Source organism: Gavialis gangeticus, unplaced genomic scaffold, assembly GCF_001723915.1.
Source record: "Gavialis gangeticus isolate Ggan-Ray unplaced genomic scaffold, GavGan_comp1, whole genome shotgun sequence".
NCBI classification, from domain to species: Eukaryota; Metazoa; Chordata; order Crocodylia; family Gavialidae; genus Gavialis; species Gavialis gangeticus.
Genome location: NW_017729006.1, coordinates 28851004 through 28867840, shown reverse-complemented (window position 1 = coordinate 28867840; position 16837 = coordinate 28851004). Strand labels below are relative to the sequence as shown.

The 16837-nt window shown below is 43.4% G+C and overlaps 1 protein-coding gene across 2 annotated transcripts in view; it reads left to right on the top strand.

Annotated features, from left to right (window-relative positions):
* The first annotated feature begins 12485 nt into the window (after positions 1-12485).
* Positions 12486-16837, top strand: part of AOAH (acyloxyacyl hydrolase) — a 201989-nt gene continuing 197637 nt past the window's right edge. The window contains exons 1-2 of one of the 2 annotated variants that reach the window (XM_019509056.1): positions 12486-12586; positions 12915-13069. In XM_019509056.1, the coding sequence (XP_019364601.1) occupies positions 12916-13069 (154 nt within the window). In that variant the 5' untranslated portion in view covers positions 12486-12586; position 12915. Of the gene's footprint in view, positions 12616-12914; positions 13070-16837 lie in introns of both variants that reach the window. The other variant, XM_019509057.1, reaches the window with a different exon arrangement.

The following is a 16837-nucleotide window of genomic DNA, read 5'->3' as shown; positions in this document are numbered from 1 at the left end:
TATATTTAAATATGGACCACTGATGTGACTCACCATGCAGAACAGTTCTGATGGTGGAAGTTGTCCAGTACAGATAGTCAGAAATGCAGTCACATGCCTGCAGTAGATCAGGCGAGAAGCCAGGGGGCGCTAGAGCACACCTCCCTGCTCAGCTGAGGCAGCCAATTTGGCCAAGGCTGACTCTCCTACCCTGTGGGGGGGGGTATGGGGGAGGTGCAACGCATCCTGGGAAGTTGGGGGACTATGAGTTAACTTGAATCCGGAGGGGATCTGGGATGGATGTTCAATAAACAGATTTAACCTAAGTCATTTAAGTCTGATACTACATCCATCCAGGTTTATATTAAAGTGGTTTATGTGCACTACACTTCTGTTGTGTTAGAGATTTGAGCTGGTTTACAGTCACTTATACCAGTTTATGTGTAATTTCTGTCCCTAACTCTGCAGATATAAATTACCTGTGAGAACCAGGAAAACATCTCCTTAAAAAAAAGACCCCTGTAAATTGATTATCTCATACCATTAAGCAAGTATTTTACATACGTTCCTTATGTTTTCTTTTTATAAGCACAAGAGTTCCAGTTACAAATTTCAAACAATACATTTAAACAGTGGTATCATCTTAAGTTTACATCAGAAATGCTCCTTCTGATATCTCTGTTCTATAAACCATACCATGGGGATAATTATCTTTCATCTATATATATCCTGTATCAGACAAAGACTAGAGAGCACTGCTAATTTTATTTTCATTAATGAAGTAAAGATTAGATGGAAAAACGTAGTCAGTCTTTGTGCTATTGCAAGCTTAACTAAAGATTATTTTAAGATTATGTTATCTGTCTAAGCCAACGTTTTCTATTGTAACAATCAGCAATAAACAGAGTATTGAAATAATTCAACACTCAATTCAATAACCCTGGACAGGGAGGGTGACGTTGATGTCATATACTTGGATTTTAAAAAACTTTGACTTGGTCTCCTGCGATGTCCTCATGGCAAAACTGGGGAACCTCACAGTCTGATGGCTGGGGAACTGGCTCCATGGTCAGACCCAGAGAGTGATAGTTGTTGGAAAAAAGTCAACATGGTGCATGGTGACCAGTGGCAGCCCTCAGGGTTCAGTACTCAGACCAGTACTCTTTAATATATTTATTAACTATCTGGATTCACATGTCAGAAGCAGACTGGCTAAGTTTGCAGATGACATCAAACTGTGGGGAAGTGAGGTTATACTGGAGGATAGGCTGAGGATTCAAGCCAACTTAGACAGGCTCACAAAATGGGCAGATGAAAACCTGATGACCTTCAATATAGAGAAATGCAAGGTGCTCCATCTCAAGAGAAAGAACCCACACCATACCTAGAGGTTTGGCAGTGCTTCACTCACTAGCACTACATCCAAAAAAGACTTGGGGATCATGATTGACCACAAAACGAATATGAGCCACCAATACAGTGCTGCATCTCAAACAAGACTCAAGATGTCATTCTCCTGCTTTACTCAGCCTTGGTGAGGCTGCAGCTGCATCCAATTCTGCTGCATTCAGTTCTGGGCTCCACACTTTAAAAAGGACATGGAGAGGCTTAAGCGAGTGTGGAGGAGAGCCACACACATGATCAGAGAGGCGTCCTTATGAGGACAGGCTGAGAGAAACAGGATTCTTCAGCTTGGAAAAGTGTAGGCTTAGAGGTGGCAGCCTATAAGTACATCAGGGGTATACATCAGGACCTGGGAGAACATCTGTTTACCAGGGCTCCTCTAAGGAAATCTAGGTCCAATGGTCACAAACTGCTGGAAGGCCATTTTAGACTGGACATAAGGAAAAACTTCTTTACTGTCCAAGTCTCCAGAGTCTGGAACAGACTCCCCACAGAAGTGGTGCAAGCATCTACTCTGGACATGTTCAAATTGCATTTGAATCCTTATCTTGCTAGGGTCATCTGACCCCAGCTGACTTCCTGCCCCTTGGGCAGGGGGCTGGACCCAATGATCTTGCAAGGTCCCATCTAGCCCTAATGACTATGAAGTCTATTAAATTGTTCCTAGTCTAATAGAATTGATAAATTATATTGGTAGCTCTTAAGAAATCAGTTCAATGGACTTGTTCGTCTAGTGCAATGGTTCTCAATCTTTTTAGACACAAGGTTCCCCATCAGAAAATGCCAGCTCTTTCACTAGTTTTTTGACTACAGAAAAATAACAAAGCAACCCTCCCTTGCAAAGAACTAGGAAAAACCACAATAGGACAAAACATTTTTGACACTATGGATTCCTATTTGAAACGTGTGTTTTTTTTCTTATGAATCATGTTTGTACACTTAATAGTGCTAATGTTGTGGGATATTCCGTGGTACCCTTGAAAGATTTGCAAGGCACCCTCATTACAAATCACTGTTCTGGTGCCTTGTAACCTATGAGTTTTGTTTACAAAGGTGTAAACTAGGAGCAAATAGCTGCCATTCTGAGTTGGTAATACTTGGTAACCACTTTGCAGAGGTGTAAATCACAACTCAAATTGCAAGCCAGTGGAAAATCTGCCCAGTATTCTCAGCTTTATTCATAATATCACATTCATGTTCTAAAGCAGGGGTTTTCAACTTTTTTAACAAGTGTACCCTTTCTGTCTCAAAGTTTCAGCTCATGTACCCCTTTATATTTTTGTCTTGTTTTTAAGTAGGGGAGGGGAATATTGAGGCCCCCACAGTGAGGGAGGGAGTGGCGCTGGGGTGGGTACTGCATAGGTGGAGAAAGAAAGAATGATTTGGGGTGGCTGAGTGTACACATGCCCCCCCAGCAGGTAAGTCTGTGGGAGAAGGGGTGGAGGGATGGGAAAGGGCTTGGCGGGGGCAGATTGAGGCCCCCGTGATGAGGGAGGGAGTGGGGCACAGGCAGGAGCAGGGTCTGGGTTGAGTGGGTCTCTGCCCAGGCCAGGTGGTGGGATAAACCAAGGCTCAGGGGGCACCCTGGGCCCCACTCCCGCCCTCACCACAGGGGCCTCAATCTGCCCTCCCCCACGGTGGTGAGGGAGGGAGTGGGGCTGGAGATCAAGACCCCACACAGTGCAGGAGGGAGTGGGGTGGGAGGGACAGGGGGTGAATGATTCACCCCTGCCCCACTCCCTCCTGCATTGTGGGGGTCTCAATCTACCCCTCCCACCAAGCCCAGTGACAAAGAAAGTGAGGGAGAGAGTGATGAGGTGAGGGAAGGAGAGGGGCTGTGGCTGGGGCAGGTTCTGCAGAACCAGAGTGGGGCGCAGGACTGAGCTGCAGGGGGGGGGGGGGCTCCCACCACTATGTGTACCCCCAGGAGGTATGCGGGGCATGTGTCCCCCAGATCTGCACCGGGGGGTGGGGTGGACTGTGGCTGCAGGCTGGGGCTAGGGCTGTGCCAGAATGGGCCAGGCTACATTTGGGGCTGGTGGCGGTGGCACTGGAAGCAGGGCTATGGGAGGGGCTACAGCCACTCCAAAATTTGCTGTAGCCCCTCAATCCCTCCCAGCACAGCCCAGTCCAACATCCCCACTGGGAACAGGCCAGCACTGCTCCAGCCCCAGCCTGCAGCAGCCCACAGCCCTCCCTGCCCCACGTGCTGATCCACGGGTTTGTGCCCCCCATATCCTCCCAGGGGTGCACGTAGCAGTGGCATTGGGATGGAGGGCCGAATGGGGAGGAGCTCACATGCAGCCACCACCACTGCTACCATTGCTGCCCCACTTAATCATGCACCGCATTGCTTTCCCTGGGCCATTCACAGCTCCTCAGGTTGCTGATGGGCCTTACACCCAGCCAATCATGCGCCGCCAGGGGCAGGCACAAAACACACTCTCCCCCCCACCCCCACCATTCAGACCCTCACAGCTCTGCTATAAGGGGGTAGCGGCCAATCAGGAAAGTGAGCTGGGATGGGGGGAAGGGAGGCGCCATGGTGTGCTGCATGGAGCCAGTGGCACCTGGCGCGTCCCTCTCCCTTCCCGTCCCCCTCCTCCAGGTAAGAGGCAAAGCCTGGGAATGCGCCAGGGGAAACGCCACCACTGTACTCCAGGGTGTGCTCCATCCCTGCCCACCAGCCCACCTGTGTGTACCCCCTATGGCCTTTCTAAGTACCCTTGGGGATACACATACCCCTGGTTGACATCCCCTGTTCTAAAGGTTCCCTTTTTACATCTTCTCATCAATGACTCAAACTCCTTTATTCTTCTGGATGCTTTTCACGTGTGGAAAGCAGAATCACATTTTAGTAACCACATGGTAGGCAAAAGCTTGCGCCCAAATGGATCCAAATGCAGGAGCAGAGTCTCTGTAAAATTCCCTACAAACATATGGTACTGTGTACTTATGATTGTTAACATGATTTTATTACAGTATGACTATGCTGATGTAAGTAACTTTAAGATGATTGGCTAAAAAGGCAATGCATATTTTGTTAGCATAGTAACATTTTATACTAGTCCTTTATTCTAAAAGATCTCAAAAGATCACATGTTTTGTCATACCTGAAACCAAACTGATTCATGTCAGCAATTTACATTTCCAAATGCAATACACATCAACAGCTCTGTCAGGCTAAGACAGTTAATTTCATTAAAGGTTACAGAATAAAGGATGATCATCTCATCTACAGGTTGGTAATAGCCGGGAACACATTCTCAGATATGAGTGAAGAAAAATATTGGTTTGAATGCTTTCCCTGGAGCTTTGAATGACAGGGAAATTGAAAGAGAGTCTGAAATAGATGCATGACCTGAACCACAAGCAGAAACTGATAAGAAAACTGGGGCAGGGGGAATGACTCAGTTGGATGTAGCACTGTAGAAAATCCACATGGGGCTTTAGAAATGTTCATCTATGCCATGATAATGCACCAACCACAGAGATGATTATGACAGTCCCAGAAAATGTGAGCGCAGTAATGAAAAATAACCAAGGCAATGAACTAGTGAGAAATTAGGAGTCAAAGGGCATTAAGAGTGATGCTATGAAAATACAAAGATGGTGACTGGTTCTCTAAGGATTTCTTTCCTTCTTTTTTTCTTTCCTTCTTCTGGAACAGCAGACACATGCCCATTCTTTTAAAAAGAAGGAATGACATGTCAAATAAAACCAACCTCCCAAAATAATAATGATAAAATAATTATAACATTGTGCATATATGTGAGAGGAAGGAGGGACTAGTTTCATACTTTAAAAATCAAATACCATGTTTAGCTGCCTATTGCATGCACCCCTGTCCCAAAAAATTAGCCACACAGAATTGGGAGGTGAGTTTTAGACGAGAAAGTTGACTTTGAGGCTGGATGCTGAAATGGCTGCCAGGAGCTGGCTCTCTGAGAGACCTTCAGGAGGGGCACAGTCCATTCCTCAGTGTCACTCTCTCTCTTCTTGCAAGCTCTGCTGTTAAAGATTTAACCCTGTCTCAGCCACTAGCAGCAGGTTTTGGCTGAGTAGAAACAAGTGTAGTTGGTGCTCAGTGCTTTTGCTATCAGCCACCTACCCCTGCTTACAGTACGTTTTGGGAACTGATATACAGAGCCACATAAAGTAACTTAAGCAGAAGCATTACCAAAATACAATAACAAGTGCACAACACCAAGCTTTCTTGGTCCTGCAAAACCCATATCCTATTTATGTCCTCTTGAGTGCCAAGCTGTTTCATCTCAACTGACTCCGAGCCAAAACCAAGGCCACCCCAACCTCAATCATTGAGCTCCACTATGCTGGTGATGCTGTAGCATGTGTTCACTTGGAAGCAGACCTTCGGGCAATTGATGTCATCTTTACCTAGTCATATAAGAAAATGGGATTGACGCTTAACATTCAGAAGGCCAAGGTCCTCCATCAGCAGGCTCTTAAGCTGTCCCCAGCTCTGGTAAATCAAATTCACAGTGAGACTCTGGAGAATGTTAAGTATTTCCTGTACCTTGGAAGCCATCTCTCACAGAAGACTGACATCAACGAAGAAATCCAACATCACCTTAAAAGTGCAAGACACCAGAAGACACCTGAGGATTTGAAGATTGAGACATCAGATCTGAGACCAAGTTCATGCTTTATCAAGCAGTCGTGATCTATTGTATGGAGCTGAAACGTGGATAATGTACAAGAGACACCTCAAGTCATTGGAGAAGTACCATCAAGAATCAAGAATCCAGAGCCACCCATCCCACACAGAAACACATGCCTGACTTGCAACAAAGTCTGTCCATCTTGGATGATCTGTGGCTCCATCATTTGGAGTGATCACGGAAGACAGTTATCCTGGACTGTGAAGAATTGCCAATGATGTGTGCCATCTACTGACTGGTCCAGCTGCATCAAATGTAGCACTATCTCTGACATTTTGAGAAAGGCCACAGTTGTTGCAGTCCTAAAGCCTAACAAGCTTAATGATGATGCAAAGAGCTACAGGCCAATCTCCCTCCTGTGCATTCCATACAAGCTACTGAAATGGATCATTTATACCTAAGTCTACCCCTTAATTTATCTGCAGCTGTCTAAGGAGCCAAGTTGGTTTTAGACGCAGAAGGTCAACAGTAGAGCAGGTAAGTCTCCTTACTCAAGGCATTAACTCTCCTTACTCAAGGCACTGAGCCTGGGGAGAAGGTCAGTGCTGTCCTGGTGGATTTCATTGCTGCATGTGATACTGTCTGGCTCCACAGCCTCTACTACAAGCTCCTCCAAATGATACCTGACAAAATGATTGTCAGTTTTATTATGCTCATGCTTCAGAACTGTGATGGACAGGAAAGCCACCCCAGAAACCTTAAGAATGGTGTCCTTGCAAGCCTCGGAACTTTCTCCATTGCTTTTCAGTATGTACATGGTCAACCTGCCTGACACCCAGTCCAAGAAGTATGGTTATGCCAATGATTTGGTTCTTACCAAATCAAGCAAACAATGGAAATCATTTGAATCCACTTTGACATCAGACATGAACACGCTTGCTGGCTACTTCCAAAAATAGCAGCTCCAGCTCAGCCTCACTAAAACAGTGGCAACAGCCTTCCATCTAAACAACAACCAAATGAGGAAAGAAAAAAAGTCAAAATTGGAAACCAAACATTGTTACCTTGTCACTTATTTAGAAGTCAAGTTGGACCAGACCATTACCTTCCACCAGCATCTCCCTGGAGTCTCCAGGAATTAGATATAAATCTCCAGGAAACTGCTGACAGTCACCCGGGAGATAAATGATTCATTCATTAAAATAAATATTAAATGTCAAATCCAATTTATACAGTAGGCCAGTGGGTTTTAAAAATGTAATAGTAATGTCCTGATGTAATGACTCATTAATCTCATTGGCTAGGGACAGACATTCAAAAAGCCTGAGTCTGAATTGATTCAATCTTTGCAGGATAGTCTAACCTGGCTATGCTAAATCAGTTTTATAACTGAACAGACATGCCAAAAATGCAGGCACATGGCACAAATGCAGTGACTCAGGCTAGAAGCTGGGGGGCACTAGAGCAGCCCTCCCTTCCTTCCACAGCATGGAAGTGTAGCCAGGGGGGTGTAGCCAGGCTCTGGCAAGATGCTGTGATTAGCCAGCTGGAAATTAATAACAGTGTTTATCTCCCAATTAAGAAAACAACAGAGGGACATTACCAGCTACCTGTTGATTCAGCACAGACTGTAGCCAGCATGTGGTCTGGTAGATAATACACAGATATCTCCTTAGCAAGACAGAGCAGGGAGGGGGGAATTCCAGCTTAGCAGGGAGTGGAGGCGGGGAGCATCCTGCAGCCTCTGCCAGAGCTCTGGCCAGGGAGCAGAGGGGAGGGGCTAGCCCTGCTGTGGAACAAAGAGCTCTGCCCAGCCCAGAGAGCATGCTAGGATGCTGGAGGTGTCTGGTTTATCTTAAAACAGCAAGGGGTCTGGGACAGAGATTGCATAAACTGGTTGGAGCAAAATCAGTTAAGTCTGATACTACATTCAACCAGGTTTCTCTTAAACCACTTTCAGCCATTCTCAAACTTGTTTATGTGCACTGAAAATCTGCTGTTACAGGTTTAAACCAGTTTCTGATCACTTAAACCAGTTTGTGTGTAATGTCTGTCCCTAAACGTCCCAGAATAGATTGAATGGAGTTGGCAACCCTACTGGAAGGGTAAGGTTAACAGCAGAGGAGCTTTTATATGTTGCCTTGCTGGTGTCACTTGGGGTACAAGTTTCCGAACACTTCCCACCTCCACTTTGACACTTGTGTATGTTCCTGCAGAGTATTGTGCTCCAGTATGGGGCTGCAGCATGCACACTAAATTAGTGAATTCCAGCCTTACAGTGTCTGAAACCTCAACCACAGGATCTCAGCATTTCACAGTTTTTCAGATGTAGTTATCCTCACAGCTCCTCTGTGAGATAAATACTATCATCTTCATTTTACACTGGACAGGCTGTGCTTCCTACCATGGTCAGAGGCCATGTAGACATGCCCTGTGTCTCTGTTGTCACTGATTCTATATTAACATTCAATTAGGAATGACGCATTTTAGCTATTGATCCTATCACTTACTCCCATGAATAGCCCTGGTAAAATGAATAAAGCAGAGTAAAATGATCAGGAACAACAGAAAAGAAGAACATCAGGCTTTCAGAAAGCCTGTGTAGGATCCAGATCAGAGTAACTGGCTTTCAGACCTGGAAAACAGGTATAAAGTCTCAAAACGTTCTAAAGGCACAATCATCTTTAGCTTAAAGCAAGACATCAAGGTTTCATTCCAGCCTCCCCCTCCCCACCCCCGACTCTTTTATTGTGTATAGATCTTTTAAAAGGGAAATCATAGTTGTGTCTGTGCAGGCATCAGAGAAGCACAAGGGTGCAGAGAGGCCTTCCTGCCATCAACAAATGCGCTCATACACGTGTCAGCCAAAATTTGGCTGCTGGGCGGAACAGGAGGTATGGTCTAGTTAGCAAAGGTATCATAACTCCAGGAGGTGTCACTCAGATGGTAAGCTTTCTCCTTAGCATTCTGTGGAAGGCAGGATGTTGCCTATTGTAGTTCATACTATTTGTTTTATTATTTATTTGCAGTAAAGTGGCACTACCTTGTAGTAAGGTTATCACAGTCACAAATGGCTGCCCCATTGTCCTGGATTATATACAAAAATCACAAAAAGACAGACCCTGCTCCAAAGAGTTTACAGCCTCAGTGAGTCTCTTAGTTTAGAAGGAATTTTAAGGCATTTTTCTTCTGTTAAACCTAATTCAGACTCTTATTTAGAACTATGCAATGTAATCTGCTCTTTGTCTGCTGTTCTAAAATGAATACAGAGATCATAAAGACCAGTAAGGCCATAATGTCCAACCTTAAGTATGGACTATTACCATTGTTAGGTTCAAAATACACTTAGCAGGAGGGGAAAATGAGCATCTGGGTTAATACTAGCCTAGATGCTGACAGACATGAAAAAAAACAAAAAACAAAAGAGCACTTTACTGGAAGAGGAAGCACATTAGTTTGACCAACTCCCCAGTGTCTGTATAGACTGCACACTTCTGCAGGGCTTTTTGGTGCTTTTATCTAAAGCTGGGCATGCACTGTGCTCAGGGATGTGCCGAGCTGAAAGTAAAGCTCTGTTTTCTTTTTTTTCTTCCATGTTTGTAAGCAGCCACTTGCAAGAGGTAGAAAGGTTTCATGTTGAGGAGTCAAATGTTCATCTTAACTTTAACAGTGAGCACATTAATATCTTATTTGCCTGATCAGATTATATACTTTAAAGGTCTGGGTTCTTATATTAGCTCAATAGTTTTCACAACACATGAACTGTAGAGAAAACAATCACTCAGATCTTTGGTACATGGATTTCTGGGTTATCCTGCCAGGTAACTAAACTGAGCAAAGGAGAGAGCTAACATCTGTTTATGGTTTAAGCTCACTAGCCACAGCTGATGATCTGGCAAACAAAGCTCTATGTACGAACTTTCTGAGCCTTGTTCTCTATTTCTGTATTTTGCTATAGATCAGTGACTAGCAACCAGACAGCTTGAAGGGTACCACGATATATTAGGAGACAAGCAGGTGTGAGGGGATGCCTGCAGGCTCTGGATCTTCCCTGCTCCCACTCTCCCGCCCTTCCACAAGGAGCTAAGCACTGTAAAAATAAAATAGTTTTAGAAATGGGGTGCTGCTCAGTTCTCAGAAGTTATGGAGAGTGCCTTTATACTACAAAGGTTGAGAACCACTGCTCTAGATATAAAATAGGAGCAGCCCTAAAATATAGGTACTGAGGAGCCTCCCATGAATCTATATCAACTGTTTTAAAGGACGTTGTAGCAAGTTTGTGCTCCAGGGGTGGCCGTGATGGCCCCTGGGGGCCATACAATCCCTGCTTGGCTCCAGCTCTAGGATGCCCTCCCCTCCTTGCTCACCCACCACACCTTTGATGCAAGTGTTTTATTAAAAGGAGGCTGCCTAAGCGTCTGAGAGCAAGCCTAAACGTGGGCTGTGCTCCATTCTCCCCAATACTCACTCCCATCGGGTACTACTCTTTCCTGATGTCAGACACCCTTCCTGGGCTCTGGGCTCCTTGGGCTCCAGCTGTGATCCCTGACCTTGACCTTCAGTCTGCCTACACCCTGGCCCCACTCCTAGGTCAGTGCCCTGCTGGCAAGCATCTTTCTTGGGCTACAGACCCCTGGGCTTATATAGCTCAAGCCCAGTCCCCTCCTAGTCAAGTGACTCCCTAATTGGCTCCTGCCGCACCTGTAGGCTGCTTTCCCAGCAGCCTCTTCTCTTAAAGTGAGAAGCACACCAAGTGCCCTGTCCCAGATGTCAAGTGAAAAAAGTTTCACAGGTGATTAGCAGAGTTGCCATCACTGTCTTTTTATACTGAGCTTTTAATGATGTGGTGGGGAGGAACCCAGCAGATTTCAATAGGTCTGGCATGTGAAGAAACATGTGTTTGGCTGTTATTCAAAGGAAAGGCAAGACTGCCAGCAGTAGCAGAACTAGGAGTGAGCAAGCACAGCGTCAGCCCAGGACACCAATTTAGAGGGTGTACTGCAATGGCATCTGCTTGGGGAGCTGGCACTATGCTCAGGGAGCGTGCACTTCCATAGCAGCTACAGCAGTCCCTGTGTGAAGCAGTAGCATGTAGCACCTGCTTCTTCCTTCCTCCCCCACCCAGGATGCCAACACTCCTAGTTATTCCTCTGACTGCCAGCTCCAAGAAAAGCAGGGACCAGTCTGAGGAATTCAAATTACAACTATTACCTTCAGTTTCTTTTTCATGTTCTTTGAGGGCAAGGAGCATATATTTATAGTACTGAAGATTGGTTTAAAGAATGCAAATTACAATCTGCTGCGAGATGCTTTCAGATTACATTTTTCAATCAACTTTCCCACAGCTATCAGATCAGCACCTGATACAACAGGATACTGTGTTTATTCCTTAAAATCAATCGAAACTTTCAGTTCTTGAGCTGTCTGTTATCTAAGGTTCCCATATAAAAGGACACCAGCATTTGTTGGTGGTTCCCATATAAAAGGACATCAGCATTTATTGAAGTTCTTTGTATTGGAGACCCCAAACTAGATTGAATACCTGCCAAATTGCACAAAAATATAGCAAGAGAAAGAGTGTAAGAATTTATAAGCCAAGATGGAAAACAGGACAAAGAGAGTACATTCATTCCCATTTATCATATGAGGAACTGAGGCATACAGAGAATAAGTTATGCAGTGGCATTCAGGAAGTCGGTGAACCCAGTTCTCCTTAGTCCATGATAAGTGTCTTACCCCAAAGACCATCTTTCTTTGATTAAGATATTTGAGGACATATCATGTGTAATGTTCTGTCATTTTAATGTGCCATTTTACTATTTATTTTTACTTCAGACAGAGGCATTTATTTGAATCCCTCTTGCAAATCTCCTTTAAAAAAAGCACCAAACCCCTTAGTAGTTCTGACAGTCAAAGCAGGAAATTATGGGTTTTTTTAAACATGTAAACTTGTCTGTGTAAACAAACTCTGCAAACATTGATGAGAGTAGAGGTGTCCATGTCTGGTTTGAAACCATCAGCTACTTTTAATCCAATTGTTCTCATTCCATGGCAACTTGGCTTTGCTTTCTTTTCTTTCCTCATGATTAGATTTCAGGAGAATTGAAAGCCCTAGTGAAATACGGGGCTGGGCACCCTTCAATCTAATTCCCACCCCCACAACAAGCAAACTACACTTGTTAGTAAAGAGGAAAAAGAATACGGAGAACCGTGCCATTTACAGTGAGCGAGACACCGACTCAGAGGGTATTATCTATTATTATTATTAATATTCCCTATTTCTAACAACGTGGAAGGTGCAACCTGAGAGATCAGTGGAATGGTTTGGGTTTTTCTATTGGTTTCCGTAGGGGAGGTCAGGAGCAAAAGTAGACGGTAGTTTGTGGGTTTCTATTTTTTTTTTTTTTGCAACAGTAGCTGTGTAGAGAAGTATCTTGCTCTGTTAACTCTAACTGGCTGTAGCATTTGCTGTGGTTTTAAGATCAGTTAGTCTGCTGCTGCTGCTGCTGCTGCTACAAGTCACGACAGAGCCCAGCTTATACAAGCCTCCTCCTGTTCCAAGACAAGCAGGAGGAAAAAAGGTGGGGAAGAGAGAAAAGGGTAACAACAGGTGTGTAGGAATAAGGGGAGACAGTTTTGAGGGGGGGTGACTGTTTGCTTGTGTATTCCCTCCCGCCCCTCCATGCATGTATGTAATAGGGCACTGTCCTTTCCCATGAGGGTTGGGATTCAGTGGTGGAGAACCAGGAGCTCCCTGAGTACCTGTGTGGGGCCATAACTGAGTGTTTCTCTCCCCCCTGACAGTGAATAAGAAACAGGTGTGTGAGTCCCTGCCTGGTTAGCAGGGGAATGAATGTGTGCCCCTCACTCCTCTCTTTCTGCCTCATGGCTCTTTCTCTTTCTCCCTAGGATGAGAGGGCTTGGGCAACTGTTTCTTCCCATATTCTTCACCCTCATCCTCATAGTTCATTTGAAGGACACCATGTCCTCTGCTCTGCCTGGCAGTGCCCACCAACCAGTGCCCCCCCTCGCCAGTGGGAGCCACCAAGGCCTTGCCTGCATTGGTATGTATTCAAGTTTTGCTCGCTCCCTTTACTAGTTCAGTAGCTGCAACGCTGGCAAACAAAGGAAATGTGGAGATGGAATAAATCATGCCTAATCTATCACAGCATCTACGGCTGCTGCAGCACTCTTCCATGAAATAACTGCCTTAAAACTCTCCGAGTCTAATAAACGGTCTGGCGTGTTTGTGACGTAGGTTTGGAGCTGCTGTTTCCAAACTTCACATTTTTCCTCTGCAGGGAGTAATGCTTGAGGTACATTGACGTTCTCATTTATTAGTTGGGCAACTGAAAGCAGGATGTCAATAGCTATTAATAATTATAATTGCTTGAATGAATATTGCTGTGTTTTGTTTCACCATAAAGATGAGGAATTCCTCTAGCTTCCCCTCAGAAGCCAAATGTTTCTTTTTAAAGGGGTTTTTCCTGGCAAAACTGTCTTAAGAAATAGATCTGTCTTAAGAAATAGGACCCAAGGCTTTCTGGTATGTTGAGATCTATCTTGGTAGGAAGGGTGTGTGCAAAGTTTCTTGATGTTACAAAAGTCCTTGTTTCCTGGGGAAGTTGTGCATACCGCATGTTCCCTACCAAAGAAGCCTTGCACCCCTGCTTCTCCGGTGGCCTTCACTACCCTCTCCATACACATGGCACAAAGGGATTGCAGCTTCTTTTCCAGGTTGCAGGAGTAGCTGCAGAGGCTGAGATGGTGCATTCTCTCCCCTGGGGTATTCAACCTATATTATATTACGCTGTCTTCATGAAGGGTGGAGCAAATATCATCCTTTTGAGTCTGGAGAAGCATATCTCCATTAGCAAACATGTCTGGACCCATAGCCTCAGCCAATATAGTCCCAAGGTGTAGTGAGTTTGATAAATGCTCAAGTCAGAATCAGCTGTGGGCACTTTTGAACTCTGTGTGTGAAATGCAGTAGGTAGGAGAACTGATCAATCAAGAAAAATACAATGCTGTGTATATTTTTAAATCGTTTTATACTGACAAAACGTACATAATTTTACCTTATGATCAAGCATGTTTTATTTGTCCTATTTTTAGATCATTCAGCACATAAAAGCCACATATCTGCCATGTGAAAATTGCTGTGTTTCACTCTATGTAAGGGGAAGCCATTTACTTTCAATCTAAACTTTCTTTTTTGTTACAATTGAGGAAAACAAGAGAAAATATCTTTAGGCTTTGTAAAAAAAAACAGCTTTTGAAAACAAAACAAACCAAGAAGAAGAAAAAAACCCCACTGTCTTTTTTTGAAAATAATTAAACATTATTCAAGCATATCTGCAACACAGGCCCTGCAGTACTGAGGACCTGAAAATGAAACTGTAATAAAAATAAAAATAGGTTTCATTGACTTTTATTGTCCAAGCTGACAGCAATGCAAATAGCAAACAAGCAGCATAAGCTGAGAAAAGTAAACAGTCTTCTAAAAATTCTTCCATTTTTATTACTCTGACTTGTTAGCAGGACAGGTAAGGGAATTAGTTTGCTTACAAGAAATGATTTTTAATTCAGTCCTTTTCCCATTTTTTACATAATGCCTTTATTCAATTTCTCCACTTATCTCACGCTTACAACCATAGGACTGTATCTGATTCCCAGGTGGCTGCACTGGGTCTTAGAATTGAAAGGGAAAATATCTAAAGCTCATCCAATCCCCAGAATCACTGAACCTTTTTCTGTGATATCCATTCACTCTTTGAAGAGACATGCCAAATTCTGTCAGTGCACTGAGTGCTCATTTTTGATGAAACAAAGGGGCACTTTGTTGCACGGCAATAGTGACACAGAAACCATTCAGATAACACCACAGAGCTTGATGCTTGACCAAAACAGGTTACCGACACCTCTCTTAACTGCAAAATAAAAATGCATTGTTCAAATCATCAAAAATAGATGGGCAGGTGCCTATTGGAGAGACTTTGAAAGTTACAGAATCTCTTTTAATCATCATCACCAGCTGACTGACATTTCATGGGTCAGGAGCACAGACAAATTTCACCTTCTTCAGACCCAATATAATGCTGTTTTGCTCTTTTCAACAACTCCTCCTAACGACCTCTTGCACCCACCTTAGAAATGATGTCCTCAAAGGTAGCGGAGGGTACCATACTGAAACCAGAGGTATTTTCAATGCCACTAACTTACAAAACAGGTGGAAACCCAAGCACTTGATTCCAAGCTTTCCAATATTATAAAGTGTAAATTACTAACCCTGTTAATTTGTGATATACAATTACTTAAATGGTCTGTCTCTCTCTAGTTGTCCTTTTTATGGCATGGATACAGGAGTGAATATATATTGTCGAGTAGCAAGCTCTAGATCTAAGGTGAATACTGTTTGCAGTCTTAATACCTTAATGCAACTTTCTGGCACGTGCCAAACACAATTTGAGGCTTTTAGAAAATTTTTTGTAACAAAATAGCTGTGTGTTATCTTGTCTAGGCAAGCAGTTTGACACACAATTGATTGTCCTCTGAGTGCTGCACAAAGCTATATGTAGAAACCTTTTAATAACACCATTTATTAGAGACTGAAAGTCTGGGGTCAAATCTGGTATTGGGCAAACCAATGTAAAGGCATGGCAATTCTACTCATTTAAATATTCTGGAAGGAGGAAGTGTTAGCAGGATTGAGTCAATACTCAGTGTAAGTTTCAAATGTATCCAAAGAAAACATGATACAATAATGTGTATATTAATCCTAGGTGTAGACCTCTTTGGAAGTGACACTACAGAAAAGCTGAAGAGGTATTTTCATTCTAAGCCTGTTTTCAGGAATGTTTAACTTCCAAGAAATTTTCAAAAAGGTGACCAAAGAACCTAATGTCACAGACACGTGACCCAAATGTTGCCATAGCCAGAACTGATGTAGTGACTGCCATTTTTCAGTCTTCTTATGGAGTGGAGTGGCTTACACTGGTGTAGGGCTGCACATCATTTATCTGTTCCGCATATACACAGGTGTAAAGGCAGATTAAGCCGGTATATATACGTTTATATGTTCATTGCCTAAATTTCATTAGAAGTCTGTGACCATAAAATGTAATTTACAGTCCAAAATGTGTTCTGTAAAATGCCATACATCAGTGTATGTGATCTATGTACATGCTACGTATGTGTACCATTATACATGCACTTGGGCATGTATGAAGATATTACTGATTATAGATTGAAATTCCTGAAGTTTCCCTTCGTCTAAAGGCATCGTTCTCCTTGGGAAAAATTACCTTTTGGCTCTTTTGAATGATATGATCATGAAAAGTTGCTTGAGTCCCTTGACTGTGTTTCACTCATGTAAATAAGATATCACAATATATAGTAATAGAAGGTACAGCACATACTCATAAGGAATGAGTTTCTATGCTTTTAGAAGTCATAAATTTGCAACTCTGTTTTGTCAGTTGTAACATCTTAAGATTGTAAATCTTTTGGTGTGGGAACTGAAGGAGCACATTCCTGTAAGAGGCTATATACAGTATCAAAAGGAGAAAATGAATAAGGATATTGTCTTCTGGAACAGAACAATTTTGTTTCTGATATCATGCAGTACTTGGCATGGTGAGCAAGAAATGCAACCAATGTGTGTATTCAGTTTCTTGTATAACATACTGAGCCACACCTACGCTGAGTTATACTGATAATCTTCATATTAATAATTTGCTCAGCAGCATATTGCAGCATGCAGCACAGCTCAAATCCCAGGTAAATTGTAAATGTATGCAAATACTTTACATAAAGTATATTTTCTCCTAATA